Raw genomic sequence first — 21,678 nt, forward strand, 5'->3', positions numbered from 1 at the left:
ACAAGCACAAAATCGTTTTACCAGGCCAACGGCAGACTGCACAACCGGCCCCCAGCTATAAAAGCTTCCTATTTGTCCCGAAAGGTGTGCACACGCCAGCCTGCTGGACCTGCCGCGAGACACGGGCGGCACCATCCTCTGCCCAGATGCAGGTTGTGTAGCAAATCCGCAGGGAGGAAAAAAGGAAGAAAAAAAAATTTAAAAAAAAAATCAAAGCCACGTTAGGTCTGGAGGAAGCAGAGCCAGAGAAGTACTTAAAATAGCTTAAATAACAGGATGCAAGGGTGGGGGGAAGAGCCCACGCGTTTCCATTTAAGGATATGCGCTCTTGGGGCAAAACTCCAGCAGCATCCCACTTTGCTGGGAGTTAACATTCAGGGCCGCTATTGTTTCGGCCAAGGAGTCAAATAAACAGTGCACCGAGCTCCAGTGGAAACAGCCAGCTGCCGAGGCCGAGCAAACAGGCCGAGCAGGTTCCCGGGTTTTGAAGGAGGAAGAGGTGGCTCTCAGCAAGGTTTCCAAGCAGCTCTGCCCATACTTGAGCCGGACAGCCCATGCCAAGACCCGCTATGCACCACGGCAAGCCTGCCGGGGCAGCCGGCAACCTCGGGAGTCCTCCTTCCCGACCCGCTCGGGTAGGGGCACGAGGGCCGTATGCACAGCTTGTGGGGGCCGCGGGAGGAGGCGCGCGTGCAACATTGAAGGGACTGGCGAGCAAAACCTGCACCCTCCTGCCCTGCAGCACGCGTCTGTTTGGAGAGGGGTGCCAGCTTCTTCTGCAGACGCCTCCGGTCGGTTTGTGCTCCAGACAAGCCCATGCTTGTGACCTCCCTGCTGGTTCCTACTGCCTTCCCCGCGGGGCTGCAGCGAGCAAAGCACGCCGACCCGACTGCCTCCGCAGAAGGCATCCGACTGCTTTGTCCCTCCGTGGCCCAGGTTTGCTCCATGCACCGGGCCAGGCCTCATACCCACATCACCTACCCAGGTCTGGGGGAGCTCCCTGCAGGGGTTAGCTCCCTGCCCAGTGTCTCTACAGCAAGGATATCTGCGGGTGGTGAACCTGGGACCAGGGTGAACATGCCTGCCGCTTCTACCACGGGAGGGAGCAATGAAAGGCTGAGGCTTGCAAAGGGGAGATGCCTGCATGAAAGGCACACCCAGCATTCACAGCACAGAAAGGCTGGAAAGGTGCCTGCAGCACTGCACAGAGGAGTTAAGGACAAAGCATTACAGAAATCCTTCAGCTTGATCCCCCCGCCCCACGATACGCTCTCCAGCACCGTCCACCGAACCGGAACAATGATTTGCTAGATGTCACGGTTAAAATAGCTCTTGGAAATGCTCTCGTTTCAATGCACAGCGGGGCCACGAATAAAAGCAGCACGGTTTGATGTCAATCATGGCAGGAAACACTCCCAGGCCATCTCCACACCAGCATCCTAAAAGCACAAGGGCCTCGATTGTGCTTAATGACATTCTCTTTTCCACGTGGCTGATTCTCCCAGGTAGGAAGGAGACCTTGTTAAAGGCAGCTTTAAGCTTGATGGTCCTTTATGCTGGCTAAAGAAAAGGCAAAAAGGTTCCCAGAAGAACCACCAAGTAATGACCCATTAAAATCCTGCTAGCAGGAAAGCAGTGTCTAATAGCTTCAGGGCTTCCCAGCGTTAGATGCTGTAGGCCATCAGGTAATACGAATGCCAGACAGTTACTACAAGGCAAGCAGGGACTCTGCTAATAAAGGCAGGTGCCGCTGTTATTCGCATTGCAATTACGTAAAGAAAGCGCGTGGCGTTTGCAGCGGTGATCTCCGGAGCTATCGGTGAGCTGACATCTGCTGGGTTTGGCGGAGATTTCCCAGTCTTGCACTACGAACCGAACTCCCCACCCGCTAGTCATGAAATTAAGTTAGGATTTTCATGTTACGCTAGTGCTGCACCGGTGCGCGTCGCACAAGTGATCACCGGGGCACAGCGTGCGAGGTCTGTCTGCAGTCGCCAGCCCGCCGGGCGCGGATCTGGACAGGAGGTTTAATCCATCTAACAACACGGCTCCTTTCCACAGTCCAGGTAGCAATTTTGCTGGCTGCAGGCCGGAGCTCGCGACATAAGGAAGGCCTCAAACAAAGAGGAGCAAGAGCACAGCAAAAGCTGCGAGACGGAGATACCCCCCCGTTTGCCACCGTTTCCACGGGCCGGTGAGCAGAGCTCCTAAGTCCTGCTCCCTGGCTCTGTGGGATACCCCAACCCGTAAAGGGGTCAAGTCATTGGGGCAAATGCATCCAGGAGACATCTGCACACAGGCACAGCAGCCACGTGGCCACGGGCTGCCCACCAGATGCTGACCATGCCCCACTACTGCCCATCCTACAAGGCCATCACCACTAGGCTCACCTGCCAGCACTAAGCTGGACCAGGAGGTCAGAAAACTAACAGTCATCACCTGCCAGCCCATTTGCTTACCAACTTTGGCAAAGGCTTCCTTGAGCTCCTCCAGCTCATCTTTGGAGATCTGCATGGTGTTGGCCATCGCATGTATTCAGCGAGTACCTGCAACCAGAAAAGAAGCACCGTGAAACCCTGTTTTAGTCACACGCGCTTGATTCAAACGGTGACCCTGAAAATAGCAGCAGGCAGGACACTTCCAAGCTCCAAGCCCAAAAGATCACTGCAGTTCCTGCCATTATTTTTAGCATTAAGAAACCAGATGCTGAACACAGCTGGGAAGGGATGCACATGTAGCACCGCGCTGCTAACCTGTCATTGCACGCGCCTTTTACTGCAGGCAGATAGGTCGCTGCAACTGCTTTTCACGTCTGTTGTGCTTGGAGATGTTGGAGGAGCGGTAAACAGGCCCATTTGGGGATCCCCGTGTTTTCTGGCAGGGTTTTTTAGGAGCTCAAACAAAGTCTCCTTTTCCCACAACAACCTGATTCGGGGAAAATGAGATTCTGGGAAAAGCCCGACAAAAGATCCTGTCAGCAATGCCTGAAAAGTGCATTCACAGGCAGGCTATATCTCTAGAAGAGCGGCTGACACGATCCAAAGCGCCTCTAGCCGCTGTATCCCAGGGGGAGATGTACCCCGGGGGGCTTGTTTCCACTAAAACCAAATGCACCAAGCAACCTACAGACTTCATGCAGAAGCCCCAGAAAGGAGGGAGCCGTGCTGCCCAAGGGGCTTCTCTCCGGGGTGCGCGACAGCCCCCTCCCGCCGTGCTGCAAAGACGATGGGAGCCCAGAGTCATTCGCAAAGATCCCACCGCACCCTTGGGGAGGAGCAGGTGTTTCTGGCATAATGCATAGGGATGGATGAAGGTTTAACTAGCAAGCCCAGCAGCTTCACCCCTGGCAGGGCCCTTGGAGATGGGGTCCAATTTACACGTTCAGGATCAAATGGCAGGAGACCGTCATCCTCATCCAGCTGTGACTTCCTCATCCAGCGGCACAGCTCATCCCCCTCGTCTGTCCAGGCCAGGTGTCACCTCGCAAGCCGGGTCCAGCCCAGGGCATCGGGCACCCAAGGGCCACACCACAAAGGCCCCGTCTGCTCGGACACTCGCCCCCGGCTATGCACACCCAGGCGTGCCCTGCTTCCCCAGATTACCACGCTGCCCTTACCTGCAGGGTCACTTCTGCTGCTTTTGGTATCAGGCAGGCCGCACGGCGCAGCGCAGAGCAGGTCGTGGCCGGATCCGCTGGGGCTTCAGTGCCGCTTTAGGATCTGCGGGGAGAAACGAAAGACACCGTGAGCATGGCTTCGTCTGCAACACGGAGCACAAGAGACGGAGGTTTCTCCCTGCATTGCAAGCAGCCCCGGAGCCCTGCTCCCCTCCCGGTGCCCCACTGCAGCTGGAGGGCAAATGCATCCTCCGCCGAGACGCTGCCGTTTCCTACCGGCTTTAAGTGCCTTTCCCGTTCCTGCTCCATGCCGGCGCACTCCCCTGGGTCAAAACCCTGTATAAACAAATCCTCCCCAGATGCTGAGCCTGTCGCAGGCGCTGGATCAGTTGCCGCGTCTGACAGGCGGGCCCAGGACAGCGGGGTCGAGACAGAGGTGCCCTGGGTTTGGGACCAACAGCTGCAAGCCACCCGGCGCCGTTCCAGAAGAGCTTTTAAAACACGCCGTGGATTGCATGCCACGAGAGCCAGGTTCGTCTGCAACGGGGAGCCCTCCGGCCGTGCCGCGCCGCTGGCAAGAGGCGGGAGACAGCCCCACAGCGCCGGCCCCCTCTGCCTGGTCGCACTGCGGACCACCGGGATCCTCTGACCCCAGGTCAAGTTGTCCTGGCGCGTTTACATCGCGGCGGCCCCGTGGCCTCCGACCAGCCCAGCTTGCTCCCCGGCCCCTCCCCACCGTGCAAAAGGACCCTTGCTCTGCACTGTTCGTTCATGGGACGGCACTTTTCTTTCCAGCCGTGGAGCAGCAGGTCACCACCAGCACGGAGGGCAGGCAGGAGCCCGCGGACGCAGGCCAACGGGAGGTTTTCCTGCCCTGCTAGGGTCAAAGTCCTTTGGGGTGGAGGATGGGGCAGGAGGTTTACTTGACTTCCCTTGAAAAACCCTTGCTTGCATGGGCATGGCAGATCGGTCCTGCCACTGTCCCCGATTTCCCTGAAGGGCCAAGGGCGGGTGTGCAGAGGGAAGGGGGCTCCCAGCGGTCTATGGGGGTGGTGGGAGAGAAGCAGAAGACGCCCCAAAGCTGCCAAAGTCGAGGCAGGGATGGTCTCTGGTCCATAAGAGACAGGTGAGGAGCATTGCTGCCCCTTGGGAGGATGCTCACAAGACCCGAAGGAGAGGCAAGCTCAGAGATGCACGGCCCATGCAGAGAAAGGGAAGCAAGGGCAGCGGGTACCACGCACCGGTGCTTTTCCACCTGGCCCAAGCAGCAAGGCTGGAGTCCTCCTCCCGCATGGATTAACCACAAGCAGAGCGGCTCCTCCCCGGAGAACCGGCTCTCGATGCAGGAGGTGCCCGTCAGACCTGCTCCACGAGCCGCTTGGCCCCGTGCAGGTCTGTGCAGAGCCGGCAGCCACGTGCCCGACTCCACGGGCCACGGGGGTACGAGCCCCACTCGTGTTGCTTCTCCAGAGGTTAAAGAGTTATGCAGCGTTCAAAATGTGCACGCACCTCTTAAATGTCGGAGGATTAAAAGTCCCTCCCAACTTCCTGACAGCCGGTCCTAAATGCTCCCACCAGAACAGAGCTGGCATTCGCCTTCGGTCCAGGAGCAAATTGCCTCTCTAGAGGAGTCGAAAACCCCAGCTCTCCCAACCCGGTCTCCCCTCGGAAACAGCGTCTCTCACACAGAGACAGGACTGGAGCATGAAAACAAGTAGCAAGGTATTAAAATGCCCTGTTTTCATCCCATTAAACCAGGCTCATCCGGGAACGGTGACTCACTCGCAGCACATATTTCACTTCTGAGCAGACCTGCGGTTTTATACCGTCTCCGCAGGCTGCAGAAGAAATGAGCCAGGAAAGCACGAAGCGAAGGGCGCTTCGGACCCAGCGGATGTTTCTCTGGCCGGACAGCCAGCCACTTGCATAACCCTCCTTTCGAGCTGGTCGGCCAAAGGGCAGGCGGCCGGTGCTGACGGGAGGCCAGCGCGGACAGCGTCTCACCTTGCTGTTGGGTGCGGTCCCCTCCGCCCCTGCCCTCGGCAAAACCTACGACACCAAAGCCAAGGGGTGATTTTGGCAGCCCGAGCAGGGAAGCTTCGTCCTGGGGCTCAGACCTCCTCCTCCACCCGACGAGGATGGGGGTCTGCTCAGCACCCATCCGCGCCCTCCTCTGAGAAATGCCAGGCCTGGAAAGCCACCGGGCCACTGCTGAGTGTCGGCAGCAGGGAGCAATGCAAGAGGAGCTCCTCTCCTCCCTGGGAGGGTGGAGGAAAGGCTCCCTCGCTCCTGGCGTGGATACCAGATGGCTAGTCTTATCCAGCCCTAGCCCAACTATGCAAGTGCAGAAGTGCCAGCCTGGCCGGCAGCCAAGGGGAAATGCAATGCATCGCTTATGCAAGCCGACACTGGGGGTCTCCCGTCCCGGGCCCGGGTGCACTGCAGTGCCTCATCCCCAGTGCATCCGACGGCAAACGCACCAGCCCAGTTGTGGCTGGAGGGTGAATGCCCCCCGGGGCAGCGGGCAGCCGCGCACTTCAGTTACTAGCAAAACTCCTCTGTCGTGATGCACTTCAGGAGGCTGCTGCGGGGTTTTCTCACCACCATCTTCTGTCGTGCCCTCAGGGAAGAGGCTGCGCACGCCTGCGAGACTCTAACAGATGCTAAGATCGTGAATGCAGGTAGAAAGCATCAGGAAGGGGAGTTCAGGGCAGTCCCTGCCAGCATTAAAAAGCCTATGAAGCGAGCGGTCCTCTCCCGCACGCCACGCGGATGCCAGAGAAGCCAGCGTTGTTTACCGAATTCCTCCTGCGCGGGGGGCACGGCTCCTCCGGTGCCAGGCGGGCTGCGGGCAGCTGGACTCCCTGGGGAGGACGGAAAAGCAACTCCCTGCTTCCCCAGCCCGGGGGACAGGCCACTGCAGCACAGAGTCCCACCTTCGGGCCAGATTTCAGCCATCGAAGCTGCCCTACGGAGGTGCGGGGATTGCTGGCAGATGGACACAACCCCAAAGTCCCGATCGCAAGAGAAGTCGTGTCATTTGCTCCTAATTATGAAAACAAGCAGATGCCCTGAAGTTGTTCGTGCTCCCGGACAGGCACAGCCACTCGCCAGGCTGAGGAAGCCTTATGCTTCCAAGATGCTTTTTGCAAAACAGCACGAAAATCGTGTGCAAGAGAGGGACAAGTGCCTGGTGACCTGGCTGCCTTTGCCCCCAACCCTGCGTCCGGTGCCAGGACGGCAGCAAGCGCCCACGTCCTTCTAGCTGCTGCGCTCCCGGCCAGGAGCTGGCTCTGCTCGGAGCATGCTCACGGGGAAGCCGGATCCTGTGCACATAAGTAATGTCACCACTTTGACATTTGCTGTTTTCAACCCGGGGCTCAGACCCTGCAGGGACAAACTCCGATTTAAATCACAGGGAACATTTTCAAGCTGCCCAACACACAGCTTTTAGGAAAAAGCACTTTTTTGTCTTAACTGACCTCCTGAAACGCGGGTACATCCCAGGTATAAAAGGGAAGTCCCATGTCTATATGCAGATACACCCTGTAGATGTGGCACCCAAAGAAACCAGTTCAAGGCAGGAGGGGACGCATGCAAAGACTAATCACACACCTAACGAGAAGTCCCATCCAAACAGAGGGCACCGACACCAGCCATCACTAAGCGTGCGAAGGTTTCCAGGGCTAGCGCAGGGCAAAGCTGCACCAAGAGAGGCAGGGGCAGTCCTTGAGGTCTTTGGCACAAAAACTCCCCATGTTTGTGTGGGGAAATGTCTGTCAAGCTCATTAGCCAAGATACCTTTAGGAGCCAAAGCAGCGGCCAGACCCAGAGACACGTCAGCAGGGCAAAGTCTCCCGAGACCTTCCTCACCTGCGCCGGAGCTCACTTCATCCCTGACAGCTTCCCAAGGGGGATTTTGCAGCAGAAAGACGGCTGCCTGCTCCGGCCCCTCCAAGAAGAAAGATGCTGCTCGGGGCCGTGACAAACCAAGACGTCGCAGGGGCGCGCGGAGGAAGCAACCTGGGTCTTCCACGGAAAACTCAGCCGCTTTGCAATCCTAACCTGGGAAGTGCCCGAGCAGGCGCTCGACTCCAGATCTCTCTCTGGCTCTGGGGAGGGAGGCAAGCGTGCGCGGGTGCTTGCTGAAGGCAGGGATGGACCAGCCTAAGCCATCCTGCACCACCCTCTGCAGACAGCTCCCCACGGCCCGCCTCGCTCATGCACCACGCCGTCAGCGCGCTCGGCTCCGGGCAGGGCACGGCCCCGGAGCTGTCAGCCGCAGACATTGCACATGAGCAAGCTGGCAGGAAATCCCATCTGGAGAGATGAAGCAGTCAGTAGGCCTCAAGTGAAAAGCACCAGGACTGCTGGGAACAAAGCCACGCACTTAGCTCCATCCTCGTAGCCTCGCTGGGCTGCTCCCGAGTGTCAGGGCGGCCGTGCTAAAAGCCATCACGGTCGCTGCGGGGGCGATCAGTAGTGCCCTGGGCCAGGAAAGCAGAGGGAGGTCGGAGCACGCGACACGTCGAACACCAGCGTGCCGCTCGGAGCACAAGGAAGGGGCTCCTGCCCTGCAAACGGCGGCGGTGGAGTTGTGCAGCTTCCCCAGCGTGTGGGAAGGAGAGGACTGGGCAAGGTGCAAGGGTGGAAAGGATGCTTGTGACAGCATGGCATCGCTTCCTCCCACCCACCTCACACCAGCCATGCCCCTGCCCATCTCTACCCCCACCCTAACGAGGGGCAGGACCCACCAGCCATGCTGCACCAGGGGGTAACACCGTCAGCCCAGATCCTTGAAGGTATGGAGGTCACTTAGGTCTCACCTTAAACACCAGGTGTTGGGCACCTAATCACCGGAGCCCATGCCCATTGGACATAAAGTCAAGGACAGCATTCGCTGCTGGGGAAGAGCCGTTCCTCGGGGTGAAATGCAGCCGCGGAGGCTTTGACTCTTCCTCTTTGCCTCCATAAATGCATACAGTGCCGATCCGGAGCTGCAGGGACGATCGTATTGCCAATCCCGGCTGCGCCATGTCATGAAGCATTCAGGAATGGGCCTCGTCGCACCGCAGAGATGCTTCAATTATTGCCCCCATGAAAGAGGCCTGCGTGCCCGGCGGGGTAGCACATCTCTCCGTATCTGAGCAAAGCGGCTCCTCGGGGAGCCATGCTGCAGCTCTGCCGGTGATGGGGGGGACGGGACCAGCTAAAATCAGAGATCCTGGGTAGACCTCTGGGTCACCCTTTACTTCAAAAAGTGATCTTCACCTTCAAAAGGTTAGAGACCACCGCTGTAGAGGGAAATCCATCTCCACAAAGGCATGAGGATGCTAGATCTAAACACGGCCACCCTAGCACCCGGCTCTGGGGGCTCCACGTAACGACCCCAACACCGGGGACTGAACCGGCGATCGCCAGGGCAAAAGGTCCGCTGGGACTGGGCCAGACAAGTCCCAGCCGTCTCCTACCTGGTCCCCGCCCTCTCCACCCACACGCCCGTGCCCGAAACTCTGCCAGCTCCGCGCTACCCGGACGTCCCACAAGCAACCACATCCCCTGACGCTAGACGTGCCCGAGCGCAGCGGCTCCGAGCGAGAGGCGTGTTGCTCTGCAGGACACGCTGCGAAGTCTCAACTTCCGAGTCTTCAGCAGAGAGATGCAGAGGTGAGATGGCTTGCACAACCCCCCAAAACACGCTCGTTCAAGTCCGAACCCATCATGGCTGCATTCCTGAGCCGTCACCAAGACCAGACGCTTCTCCTCTTGTGCAACCTCCTTCTCTCTCTCTCCCCACACATTTTGCAAACAGCCTCTTATCAGCCTGAGAAGAAACAGGAGGAGGCTTCAAAACAGAGCCAGGAAGGAGAAGATCGTATCAGTGGCTTGTACCCATTATTCAGATGACAAACAGGTTGGTACAGAAGAGAGACGCCAGACGCATTTTTGAGCGCCATGCCGGGCACTTGAAAGCGAAGAGGCGGTTCGCATGACCAGCTTACCGTGTGGTTTCAAAAGTTTAAGCCAAGAAATTTCACATCACGGTCTGCCTGCTAGGAAGGAGTTAGAAATGAGAAGGGATTTGATGTGAGGGGCAGATGGGGGAGGACAACGTCCGTACTATTCAGTCTTCTCCCCATCCCGCAGGAGCCAGAGAGCTGCTGCTTCAGAAAAAACAACGTGCTGAAAAGGAGAATAACTTCCTGAGCAGTATTTAAGTGCCGTGGCAAGCAGTCTGGTAAAAAGTCCAGTGCTCCAGAGTCCTCTCAATGGCATTTGGTGGAAAAAATAAATAATCACAAGCACATTGCAGTTATTTTCCTGGAGGAGAGATTTTAAGTAAGCAGATCGCATCTTCCCTGGAAGCGGACTGGAAAAGCCAGCAGTGGAAAAGCTGCTGGCCTTTCCTTCCCTGAAGACCACAAATAACTTTTAAAGCTTCCAATGGGAAAATAACTTCTCTGCAGACAGCAAGGAGTTCCCACTGTCCTTCCTGCAGCAAATCACTTGCCAAGTGGGGGAAGACACGGACCAAAAGGAAACGCTGCCACCAGGGCCGGACCCCGTGCCCCAAACTGAAGATAGATATGACCGTGAACCCGTGGGATTTGCATTGTAAAAGAAGCATTAAAGTTCAAGGCCCATAGGCGCTGTTGCAATCAACCTCGTTGGCGCTGTTGCATTGCAGAGTCCAGAGAAGTTCGCCAACGATGCTCAGATCACATCCCCCACTGCTGTCTGGAGCCCCGAAAACGCGTTTTAACTCCACTATTCATTGAGTGGTTTCTGCCGACGCAGAACCACCTTGGCGCGGAGAGTCGTTCATCACTTGCGCTGAGAAAGTATATCGTGTCTCATCTGAATTCGCCTGGATTCAACTCCCAGTCAGCAGCGTTTTTAGTTTTAAAGCAAAAAATGTGCAAGCTCCTGACCGAAACCAGTTTCACTCTAAATGTGAGAACGGGGTACCCTTGTCGAGAAGCGATTGCTTCCTATTAGGAGGGTGATTCTCAACCCGGGTGTTGCAGCAGGGTGCCCCAAGATCCCTTCAAGGGTGCCACACAACCTTAGCAGGGGGTAAACTTCAAGGGTGCCCGGAGATCCCTTCAAGGGTGTCCCAAGATCTCTTCAAGGGTGCCACACAACCTTAGCAGGGGGTAAACTTCAAGGGTGACCTGAGATCCCTTCAAGGGTGCCATGAGATCCCTTCAAGAGTGCCCCAAGATCCCTTCAAGGGTGCCACACAACCTTAGCAGGGGGTAAACTTCAAGGGTGCCCCAAGACGCCTTCAAGGGTGCCCTGAGATCCCTTCAAGAGTATCCCAAGATCTCTTCAAGGGTGCCACACAACCTTAGCAGGGGGTAAACTTCAAGGGTGCCCCGAGATCCCTTCAAGGGTGCCCCAAGATCCCTTCAAGGGTGCCCCAAGATCCCTTCAAGGGTGCCCCAAGATCCCTTCAAGGGTGCCACACAACCTTAGCAGGGGGTAAACTTCAAGGGTGCCCGGAGATCCCTTCAAGGGTGTCCCAAGATCTCTTCAAGGGTGCCACACAACCTTAGCAGGGGGTAAACTTCAAGGGTGACCTGAGATCCCTTCAAGGGTGCCATGAGATCCCTTCAAGAGTGCCCCAAGATCCCTTCAAGGGTGCCACACAACCTTAGCAGGGGGTAAACTTCAAGGGTGCCCCAAGACGCCTTCAAGGGTGCCCTGAGATCCCTTCAAGAGTATCCCAAGATCTCTTCAAGGGTGCCACACAACCTTAGCAGGGGGTAAACTTCAAGGGTGCCCCGAGATCCTTTCAAGAGTGCCCCGAGATCCCTTCAAGGGTGCCCCAAGATCCCTTCAAGGGTGCCCCGAGATCCCTTCAAGGGTGCCACACAACCTTAGCAGGGGGTAAACTTCAAGGGTGCCCCGAGATCCCTTCAAGGGTGCCCTGAGATCCCTTCAAGGGTGCCCTGAGATCCCTTCAAGGGTGCCACACAACCTTAGCAGGGGGTAAATTTCAAGGGTGCCCCGAGATCCCTTCAAGGGTGCCCTGAGATCCCTTCAACAGTGCCCTGAGATCCCTTCAAGGGTGCCACACAACCTCAGCGTGGGGTAAACCCAGAGCCTGCAAATAGGAATTCACGGTGTTGAAAGCACTGCCCAGCTGCGGTCCGAGCTGGCACTTTCCGAGGGGTGCCGGAGGCCAAAAAAGGTTGCAAACCTCCACGTTTTCTAGTGAAAAAGCACTTTCTAAGCATCCAAGTTTCTGCTGTTCTGCATAAACAGGAAGGCACTCCACTCAAGTGCTGAAGGCGCATTCGTCAAAGGGAAGGCTCCTGTTTAAATAGTAATATTATACGGTTTCAGAGTTAGTCACGGGGATACCTTTCACCAGGAAAATTAAGGAAGATCAGCGTACTTCAGCTCAGACATCAGCCCCGGTCTGTGAGGCTCGATGCCAGCTGTAGCACAGGGTGCCGGCAAGTCTTCACTGAGATCGCGGAGGTGCAGTTTCTATTTTCTGCACCGAGTCGGCAATGCTTTCCTATAACTTTTCAGAGACGTTTCCTCGCAGAGCGCGGCGGGGTGACAGCTACAAGCGCTCACCGGTTAATGCGATCAGCCAGTCGTGCCAGCGAAGGAGCCTGAGCGACGTGTGCATTCAACGGAAAACACCGCGCTCCGGCTAGTTTAAAGAGCTCAAAAATGCCTCTGTTTTCCCATTTAAACAGCCACATGAAAGCACTCCGCACGAGCGGCACAACGAGCACGCAGAGTTAATATTGGATCAGAGCCACAGATTAATTCTAGCTCGCAGACACATTTATTAGAGGCTTTTCTTTGATTCAGCTGAACTACAGTTATTTTCTTTGCATACCAAAAAGCATCAGAGAAAAACAAGTCAATAAAAAAAAAGACAGGTATCGACGGAGCATGCTCAAAATTTATACACTGCTACCAGTGTTTTCAAGCCAGCACAGCAGGTCAGTTTTAAATTGCTATCAGCTGAGACATCCTTACCTGCGGGTCTCCCGCTCGGGGAAAGGAGCGGAGCAGCGTCCTTGCATCGCTCCCGAGGAAAGAAACCTTTGCCCACACCCCAAGTGAATCTGGAAATCCAGCATTCCTCCTACGACGGCACTCGGGCAGCGACACACATGACTCCCGGCCGACAAATGGGAGCGTGCTGCTTGAGCACTGCTATTTAAATGCTGCCACAACCCCAGCATCACGCTGCAGGACACGTCAGAGCCTGCACGCAGGGCATGGAAGCTTGTTGCTAAAAAAAAACCTCCAAAAGTCCAGTCTACCCATCTCCAGAGACAACACTGCCCGTGTATTTTCCAAACCAAAGCAGTTACAACACCCATCAGCACTCCTCCTCCAGACCCCTGTTAAAAATAGGAGCAGTTCAAAGGCAGGCGGACGTCAAAAATGGTTTGAAATAAAAGCTTCCTTGTGTGGAAAGCATGAAGCAGCAGAAAGCACGGGCTTCACATCTGCAGCTGGACGGAAAGCGGAAGCTGCGGGACGCAGACAGGGCCACAGGCTCTTAGTTAGAGCTGATGCAAAAAGGGTATTTATTTATTTTATGGATTTAATCTGTACCTCAGATTCAGAGACATCTTTCCCTCCCTCCTCATCGGCAAGACCTCTGCTCTGGGCCGAAGCATGGACAGAGCGAGGGGTCATTGCATTTTACTAGCAACAATCCCGCAGGCCCCTCCTGGTCTCTATCCACGGCTTTTATCAGAGGCAGAGAAATACCCAGGTGACGTCTAACAGCTGGAAAAAACTGCCAGCTTGCTCACGATGGTAAAAATCACACCCCTATTTCGGCATTCGGGTCCAGATCCCCCGGCGTGGCCACGAATGCCAGCGTCACGCTCTCTGCCTGGGGCGGGCTGCACCAAACCAGTGTCAATTAGAGCAGGCTACAGCAGGGGCGGGCAAAATACGGCCCGGGGCCGGATCCGTGATTTTGTAATAAATTTTGTAATAAAATTAAAATATATTCTAGAAGGTGTTGGACTTTTAGGGTATGAGTTGGGTTTTTTTTCTGGTTCTAACACGGCACCCCCCCCTCCCAAAAAGGAGTATTTCCTGAGCAAGGGGAGGGAGGTCTGGTGCCAAAGGTCAGGGATTAGGGGGCAGGACTTCTGACCCCAAGATGGCAATTAGGGGCGGAGCAAATGTCAAGGGTGCAGCCCTCGACAGCTCACCAAACCTCGTTAAGCGGCCCACCAGCTGCAATAACTGCTCACCCCTGGTCTAAAGGCTGCATTAAGTTGCACCAGCATTAATTACTCCCAGGCACCAAGGGAGGCTGGACAAGGAGGATATCAGGAAACCACAGCCACGACCACAACCCACCACAACCACGAAGAAGGAAAAGTTGGTTTTCCCTGATGCTAAGGAAAAGCATTGCTTACCCTGCCCCTAAGCTGCAAGCGCTGGGAAGAAGCGTGGTGTACAGAGCAGGATCTTTCCTACCAGGCCAGAAGAGCCAAAATAATAAGATTTGTATGTTAAATATCCTGCTTGCCCCAGCCCTCTGCCCTAGACTAACAGCAACATTTTGGGGGAATTATCCCAATTCACGCCACTACCGCGCTACGGTATAATTATTGGCTGGGGTCTCTCTAACGTAGCATATCACCCGCTCCCTCGGTCTTATCCAGAGCTGTGCCCAATTTAATGTCAAGATGTGATTACAAATAGGCAATGAGAGCAAGGAAACTTTCGCCAGGTCACTCGTGTCCTCCTGCGGTCTCTGCTAGAGTCACAGATGGCAGCAAGTCTCATCTCCCCCAAATTCATCACGGGACCGTTCAGGCATGGCAAGACTTTCTGATATTGTACCTAATGGCCTTTGCACAGGCTGTTAAAAAACTGGAGAGAGCAAGTCTTCTTGCAAGATGAGTTGCAACCCTCTTGCATCTAAGAGTCGGCCAAGTCACCATCAACCCGCTCCTTCGTTGTGCCAGGCACACGACCCGACCCGCGTGTGCCGGGCGACACGCTGCAATTCACCCATTCACTCGTGTTCAAAAAGAAGAAAGAAGACACGTCTATTGTTTCTGTTCCCTCCCCGGCCGATCGTCTCAGAGCAGCTCGGTCCTCAAATAGCTCGAAACCCAGTCTTGTGGGCGCAACGCGTAATTATGCTCAGAAACCCAAAATAGCACCGGGGACGGTGCCAGCGTCACGATCTCGACCACTCCCAGGCCGGGGCGAGCTGGTGGATGCCAGCGGATTAAACAGTTTCAGGGACACTCCCATCTCATTTCCTAGAGCCCGTCTGGGCGAATGCATTCCCCTCCGCTCTTCCAAAATAGGAGTTTTCGAGCCTGGTCCAAACACCGATTTGTTTCCTTTCTATTCTCTCTTTCCCTTTGAAAAAGAAAAGGCTTGGAAAGGAAGCCATCGCTCGGTACAAAAGAGACTGAAGTGCCAGCTGCGCGCTCGTCAGCCGTCGACTCCACAAGCACATTATTCTGAGCTACACGGTTGGGAAACTACTTTTCCCACCCCTCACTTCTAACACGAGTCCGTGCAAAATGAATTAAGTGTTGCCAGGCCCTTCCCTAAGGAAGTCAGTCTGTATCATTCCTTTTGCAGACATCTAGCAAAGCAGTTAAGCGATTTCCCCAAAGCCAAAAAACCAGTGTCGGGACACAGGATTAGACCAGGAAATTTGTGGCCCTGCGGCATGCACTCAACTCACCGAGTGGCAGACATTGCACCCTAGGGACTGGGAACGGTGGTTTAAACTGGGGGTGGCGAGGCCCCTGGTCGTTGCAGCTGGACTTGAAGCGAGGTCAGTGCAGAATTAAACCACTGCTCCCAGAGCTGCGCCCACCAGCCCCCACCGCAGTCGTATGGGAAAGCATTTTGAAATGCTGCAAAACGTCCTTCGGATCTCACCCAGCTCTCCCAGCATCCCAGAAAACCCCAGCAAGGCCTGAAGTTTGGATCATTTGAAAACAGCTAAAGGTGTTTAGGACTCTACCGGGCCAGAGACAGAGGCTTGCTGGAAGCCTGAAGAAGAGAAAGTGAGGTAACCCGCTCCCCCCCGTGCTATTTTGATATCCCATTCAAATCCCATGCATTTCCTGGCCCTTCTCTTCAGCAGCATTGCACAGCTGTGAGACAACTCGGGGGCGAGGATCTGCATTTACGTGCTGTGAACTTCAGCAGCTTTTCCAGACCAGTCCTCTCCAGAGCCAGCCCTGCCACGAGGAAGACGTGCCTGCATCGGCTCTGCTCAATGACGATTTGAGCTGATTAGTTTAAAAAGCACAGAGCCTAGAAGCTTGCATCTGCTTTTAGATCAGAGACCTGCATGGCATGGCATGCAGAACGAGCGCAAAGCAACCTGGACAGCTCGTGCATCCTTTGATGGCAGGATTTGGGGTCGTGGCGGGCGAGGGCAGGTGACGGCAGGCTTTGGCAGCCTGTGGTTATTTCCTGCTCGCGATGCCGCCGAGGGTGACTTGCCGTTTTCTATGCAGAGCCTCCCAGACTCCCGGTGCAGCCTCAGGAAATGAGCTCAGCTGGATCCAGCAGGAAACCGCCTTTACATTCAATACTGAGTCACTCCCGATGGCATGCCGAAACGTAAGGTGGGTGCGGAAAAGGAAAGCGAAGGAAAGAACAAGCTGTCCGATGACCTCAGGCACAGAGCCGCGTCTCAAGACTTTCTGCCAGGTTGACCCTGTCTGCTCAGGCCACGACAAATCCAGGCAAACTGCTGATCCCTCGTTTGCCTTTGCTGTTTTTGCAGAGGCAGCTCCCAACCACGCTACCCTCAGCAAGGCAAATGTTAGTGGAGGAGAGGTCAGGAAACTTCCTGCAACGTGAGCCAAGGAGCCCCGGAGCCGTCTCCTGGGTCTCGTCTATGCCAGCAATGCTGGGGGAGCTCCCATCTCTGCTCCGCTGCCCACAGGACCTGCAAAGGCCGAGGTCAAGCAGTGGGAAGGACACAGGCAGAAGTAAAAGGCAACGATACTTTTAGCCGGTGTACAGCTTCCCCCGGCAAGGCGCGCGTTGCGCTACATCGGCGAGCGCACAGCAAAGTGGCTTCCGAGAAAAGCCTTTTCGCTTTACTGCAATTGAGACCGAACTGGAGGCAGGAGGCGGGGTGCAGGGTGCAAAGGGAATGAAGATGCAAGTAGCATCTCCCGTCTCCCAAAGCTTCCTGTGTAGCCAGGCCCCCAACACAGGCTGTGCCTCTCTCCCCAGGGGACCGTCCATCCAGGCCAGCCCTTGTTCTAGTTAGGACATTTATGCCCATCTCCGGGGAGGGCAAGCACGAGGACGCAGCAACATGGAAACGGACCAGAATAGCTTTAGGCAAACGGCCCCCCATACGGATGGAAATGCACCCCGCGCGCGCATACGTGCTTGGGAATTAATTCCTCTTTAATAACAAGCACTTAATTCCCAGGGGCCACCCCGAGCCCCACACACCCACCCCTACTTTCACGCCACAAGCTCTTTTTTGACATGCAGGGTGGGCGAGGGGAATCAAAACCGATCTGTCTTTTATTCTTAAGACCTGCAAGATAAAGCTAGCCATTATGGATGCGAGAAGAGCGTAAACTGATGTGCAGGAACCTGAAGACGTCTTTGTGCTGGTCTCGCGTGTTAAAGGGAAAGCAGAAAGCTCTCCAAAACAGGGAAAGAGGGGGATTTTCTGTAATATGAACAGCGGCGGCTCAAGTCTGCGCCGTTATCAGCTGTTCACGCTCTGATCTTTCACTGCCAAGTTTACTTCTGCAACAGACACCACAATACAAAACAGGTGCTTTTACCAGGGCTTTTAAAAATGGTTCCAGCCCATTTTGATTAAATCCCTCATGGATTTACTTGCTATTAGATTTTTTTCCCCCTTGAGACACACTGAATGTCAGCAACTTGACTGCACAAGAACTAGATTAAATTACTAAGGGGAAAGTAAATTGCTGTAATCTTCGAAGCAAGACTGCTCCGGTGAAGGGGATGTGGCTCAAGATGAATCAGGACTGCAGCAGAACTGCCAATTACGGAAAACCGGAGGTCAGGAGATGCTTAATAATATCCTTCCCCAATACGCAACCCGCAATGATAATGCCGATGGAGTTAGCGCAGGCCTTCAGGGAGCGAGGCGGGGCTGGTATTCTGTATGCCGAGAGAACTGGGAAGGCCAAACCCACAGGCATTTCACCTACCAGAGAAACGCAACTACTAGTCATCTCACCTGCTGCCAAGCTGGAAATCGCGTCCTAACTATTCCTGCCGTACGCGGGTAGGCAAGTCCGAGCCCATCGGTGTCACGAGCCACCGTGCTCTGCATGGCCAGTCGTCCTTTGAGGCAGCGGTCAGATTTCTGTTCAGTCGTCTTGGCCCATTCACTCGTCCTAGCAAAACTAGTTAAGTCAGGGATCAGCTTTCAAGGCACCTTTGAGCCACTCCTGGATGTCTAGCTTCAAACCATGCGCTCCGGTTTTTCCTGCAGGTATTGCAGCTGGTCTCCTCAACTCCTACTAGTCCATCAAGTTCTTGGATGTCGTTGCGCCGGATACCTTTCAGCAGCTCTGTGCAACGCAAACGATCCCAGTTCACGTGCCCAATGCAAGCCATCACCCGTTACACTTCCCATCGGCAGAGCAGCACCCGTCGGCCCAAGATTTCTTTGGGGGCAGACAGCACTGCGAGGACTTCAAGCCTTCCACGTAGCACTCAGAGACCCGCAAAATCCCACAAAGCAGATCCTGAAGGATCGTGCATTAAAAAACACTTGCATTAAAACTGCATTATGCCCAGAGCCGCGTTACAAGCACGCGGACAGTCCAGTCTGCTCAGAGACGTGGTTTCCACCTCTATTCCCACCCCCATGGGAAGAGTCATCTCAAACGCCTCGGGAATTGCTCCCGGGGCAGACAGCTCGAGCATCAGGCAGGGCCAGAAGCAGCGATGCATCGGGGTGGAGTTCACGGTCCAGCTCCTCATCGGGCATCGAGGGCTCCAGAGGGAAGTCGAGTGAACCCGATGGCTTTCCCCCACCTCTCGGTGGAAAATCTCCGTAGGTATCTCCCTGCACCTGAGGGCCACGTCCCAAACCACACTCTCACTCGCATCTTCCCTTCCTTGGTGACTTCACTCCATTTAGAAGCTCGGTTTAAAAATACCAAGTTTCAAAAATGAGTCTTGTTTGCAAAAGTCTCCAATGCAAAAGGGGGGCGAGGGGGGTCCACTGCACACCCGAAAACAAGCCCCGAGGTTCGGTCTATCCGGCGGAGGAAGCTATTTCTACGAGCTGATGAAGAGCACCCTGCATTCAGAAGCACGGCTAACATTATCCCAGGCACAGAGATCCAGTAAAAGAGATCACCTACAAAAATACTTTGCCTGATGTAAGAATTAAACATCTGGAAGTCGAAATCTGTGAGAGGTATAACGGCACGGGCTTAACCGGTAGCTGTTTGAGAGTCGGGCAGGGGTGCAAGCGTAGGGCTAGCCAAGAAGGTACAAGACATCACCCCACAACTCTTCGGTGGAGGCCGGGACACCCAGGCGATGCCGTTTTCTCCAAGAGGGTTGGATTGAGAGAGTAAGGCTCTAAAAACCTCCCGAGCAAGGCAGCAGCTGAGCGTTTTGCAAGCTCCAGAGCGATTCGTCCAGCAGCCTAGCATTTCCTACAGCATTTGGTTTTAATTAAGCAGTGGCACGGGCCCAGCAAAAACTCTGGGCTCGACGTTAAATCAGCAAGAATGAGAGAGGGGCAACCAAAGGCCGGAAGCGCCGGGACCTCCTCTCTCCCCCGAAGGAAAGGGAAGCAGCGTCCCTTGCCAAAAACGCTGTGGAGAGGCTGCAAGTGGAGCAAGCTGAAGTTCAGGCTGCAGAGTCAGACCCTGCAAGTCACAGGAGCCGATGGCAAACGTGCCCCCGTCCCAGACCGCGCTCCTGCACCCAGGCAGTGTCCACGAGGGACCCCGTGGCACAGACAGGAAGCGCCAGCGCCAGCTTGCTCATCGCCTCCCCTTCTCCTGCCCCTTTTTCTCTATTCATACTTCTCTATTTCCACCTGGGAGAACTCTTAACATCTTCGGTTCCTCCTTTGCCTGATGATGGGTGTCTGAGCCTGAAAGCTTGCAAAGAAAAAACTTTTTCTTTTTTTTTTTTGCAACTATTTAGTTGGTCGAATAAGATCTCACCTCTACCCCAAGCGTTTTGTCTGCCTATTTCTCGCCCACAAAAAAAAAGCACCCCGATTACTTACCTCCGTGCGCTCCCACGCTGCTCAGGTGCTTCGTTAGGCCCTCAGAGGCATTGGGGTCATTTAACAGGGCCTCGAAAGCGAAACGTTTTTGTGCAAGATCCAGGGAGAAGTGACTTGGGAGACAGCTGCCGTTAGCTCAGCCCCTGAAACCACCACGCGCGGATGGACACAAGCCCCTTGTTCTGTGCTGGGTCGAGGCACCGAGTGGCTTGACTGCAGCCATTCGGGGCGGCGCGGCAGCGCTGCCCAGCAGTCACAGCAGAAGACAAACACTGCTTTCACCCAAGAAAAACAGTGACAGATTTTCCTGACCGTCGCGCTTGTGTTCGAGCTCCAGCACACAGAAATATGTAAGCCTGCCTCTGGGACAACAGCCAGGGTGCTGGAATCGCCAAGCCACCGCCCCGTTTAAAACACAAATATCCCACAAACCCTCGACAGGAGATTAGCGGGGAAGATAGCGCGAGTCAACACGGCGCCAGGAGTCGTGTTCTTGCTGCAGAACAATACCCGGGCGAGCGGTCGGCACGCACAATATTAATTGCAGCAGGCTCGATCCCAAATCCCGGTCAGTCGGTCAGCACGGTCCCGGAGCCAGGGGAATTTGGGATGCTCCTCCAGCGATTCTGGACGCAGCAGCAGTCATTTCATTCCCTGCAATCGAGTGAGCACCGGCAGGCGAGGAAAAGCAGGCTGACATGCAGCTCTGTGACATTAGCAAGCTGCGGACAAGGCACGTTAATGAATAATCCCTCTCAACAGCTGTTTATGCCGCGAGCTCAGGTCTGGCAAGGAGGTGAGGGGACCAAGCCCGGCTCAAGCAGGCTCCTACACAACCAGGCAGCCGGGGCTGGAAGCAGCTTCCTCCACAGGTTGCATCTGCATCAGACTGCAACGAGTTCAAGATGGGCAGGATGGAGAAAGGCAGGCGCAACGGGCCCGGGAATATGAAGGGTGTGCACCTCACCTGGCACTGCCCGGTCTTGAGCAAGCCGGCAGGGTGGTTTGTGTAGGACGAGCCTACCTTCCCTCTAATTACCTAGCACGTACCCATTATCTTGACGACAAGATAGATCTCAGTTACAAACAAAACAACCTGCAAGTCGTTCTCAAGGCAGGAGCCTAAGAGCAAAGTCCCGTCTGTAGTAAAAGCCAAGTCCGTTTCGGGGTCCGGAAGCGTCTCGGCATTGCAACAGGCATCTCCACGTAACGTCAGGGCTGGAAGAACAGAAACACGAGTCTCCTGGCTGGTCTGTTTGGATGCCAACCCTTTGCCGTCTACCCTGAACGCTAAGAAAGCAGAGGAATATTAAGACTGGCGTTTTGCACCTGATCACGGTTATCTCCGCACGCGTAACCCACCTGCACGGCGTCACGAGCTCCGCTCCCTACCCCAGGACGGAGGATCGGAGCGGACACAGTCGTACGTCTCCCGCTTGAAATCCCCCCGTTCCCCTGATCTGCAGTCCCCCGGCTATGGGATCACAAGCCCCTTTATCTCCCATCTAAATATTTGTCATTCTTTTATATTTGGTCTCGTGTTAACACCAGAGCACAAGTGGGGCTTTCTTCAACCTCGTTTCCCCAGAGAACCTGTTTGGGCTGGAGACAGACATCATCTTTAGAGTGCGATCAGTGCATCTCGTTCCTCAACGTCTACAGACATCACTGGGGCTGTTGTCCTCCAGGGTTGCACACTGCCCAAACTGGGACACGTGTCTGCATGCAGGGGACACCCCACGTGCAGATGTGCACCCCAGCACTGGGACCGCTGTCGTGCAGGATCAGGCCCCTGAAGCCCTGGGACCTCCTG

At 55.2% G+C, this 21,678-nt stretch overlaps 1 protein-coding gene across 3 annotated transcripts in view; it reads right to left on the reverse strand.

Moving 5' to 3' along the window:
* The window catches only part of PLS3 (plastin 3), a 57,417-nt gene that overhangs the window by 25,635 nt on the left and 10,104 nt on the right, over positions 1-21,678 (reverse strand). Inside the window, exons 1-3 of one of the 3 annotated variants that reach the window (XM_059732928.1) lie at positions 19,866-20,046; positions 3,617-3,719; positions 2,460-2,546 (exon numbers count right to left, since the gene is read on the reverse strand). In XM_059732928.1, coding sequence (XP_059588911.1) covers positions 2,460-2,526 — 67 coding nt within the window. In that variant the 5' untranslated portion in view covers positions 2,527-2,546; positions 3,617-3,719; positions 19,866-20,046. Of the gene's footprint in view, positions 1-2,459; positions 2,547-3,616; positions 3,720-12,622; positions 12,780-19,865; positions 20,047-21,678 lie in introns of those variants that run through there. The other 2 variants (XM_059732926.1, XM_059732927.1) reach the window with 2 other exon arrangements.

The sequence above is a fragment of the Alligator mississippiensis genome, chromosome 8 (assembly GCF_030867095.1).
Source record: "Alligator mississippiensis isolate rAllMis1 chromosome 8, rAllMis1, whole genome shotgun sequence".
Lineage (NCBI taxonomy): Eukaryota > Metazoa > Chordata > Crocodylia > Alligatoridae > Alligator > Alligator mississippiensis.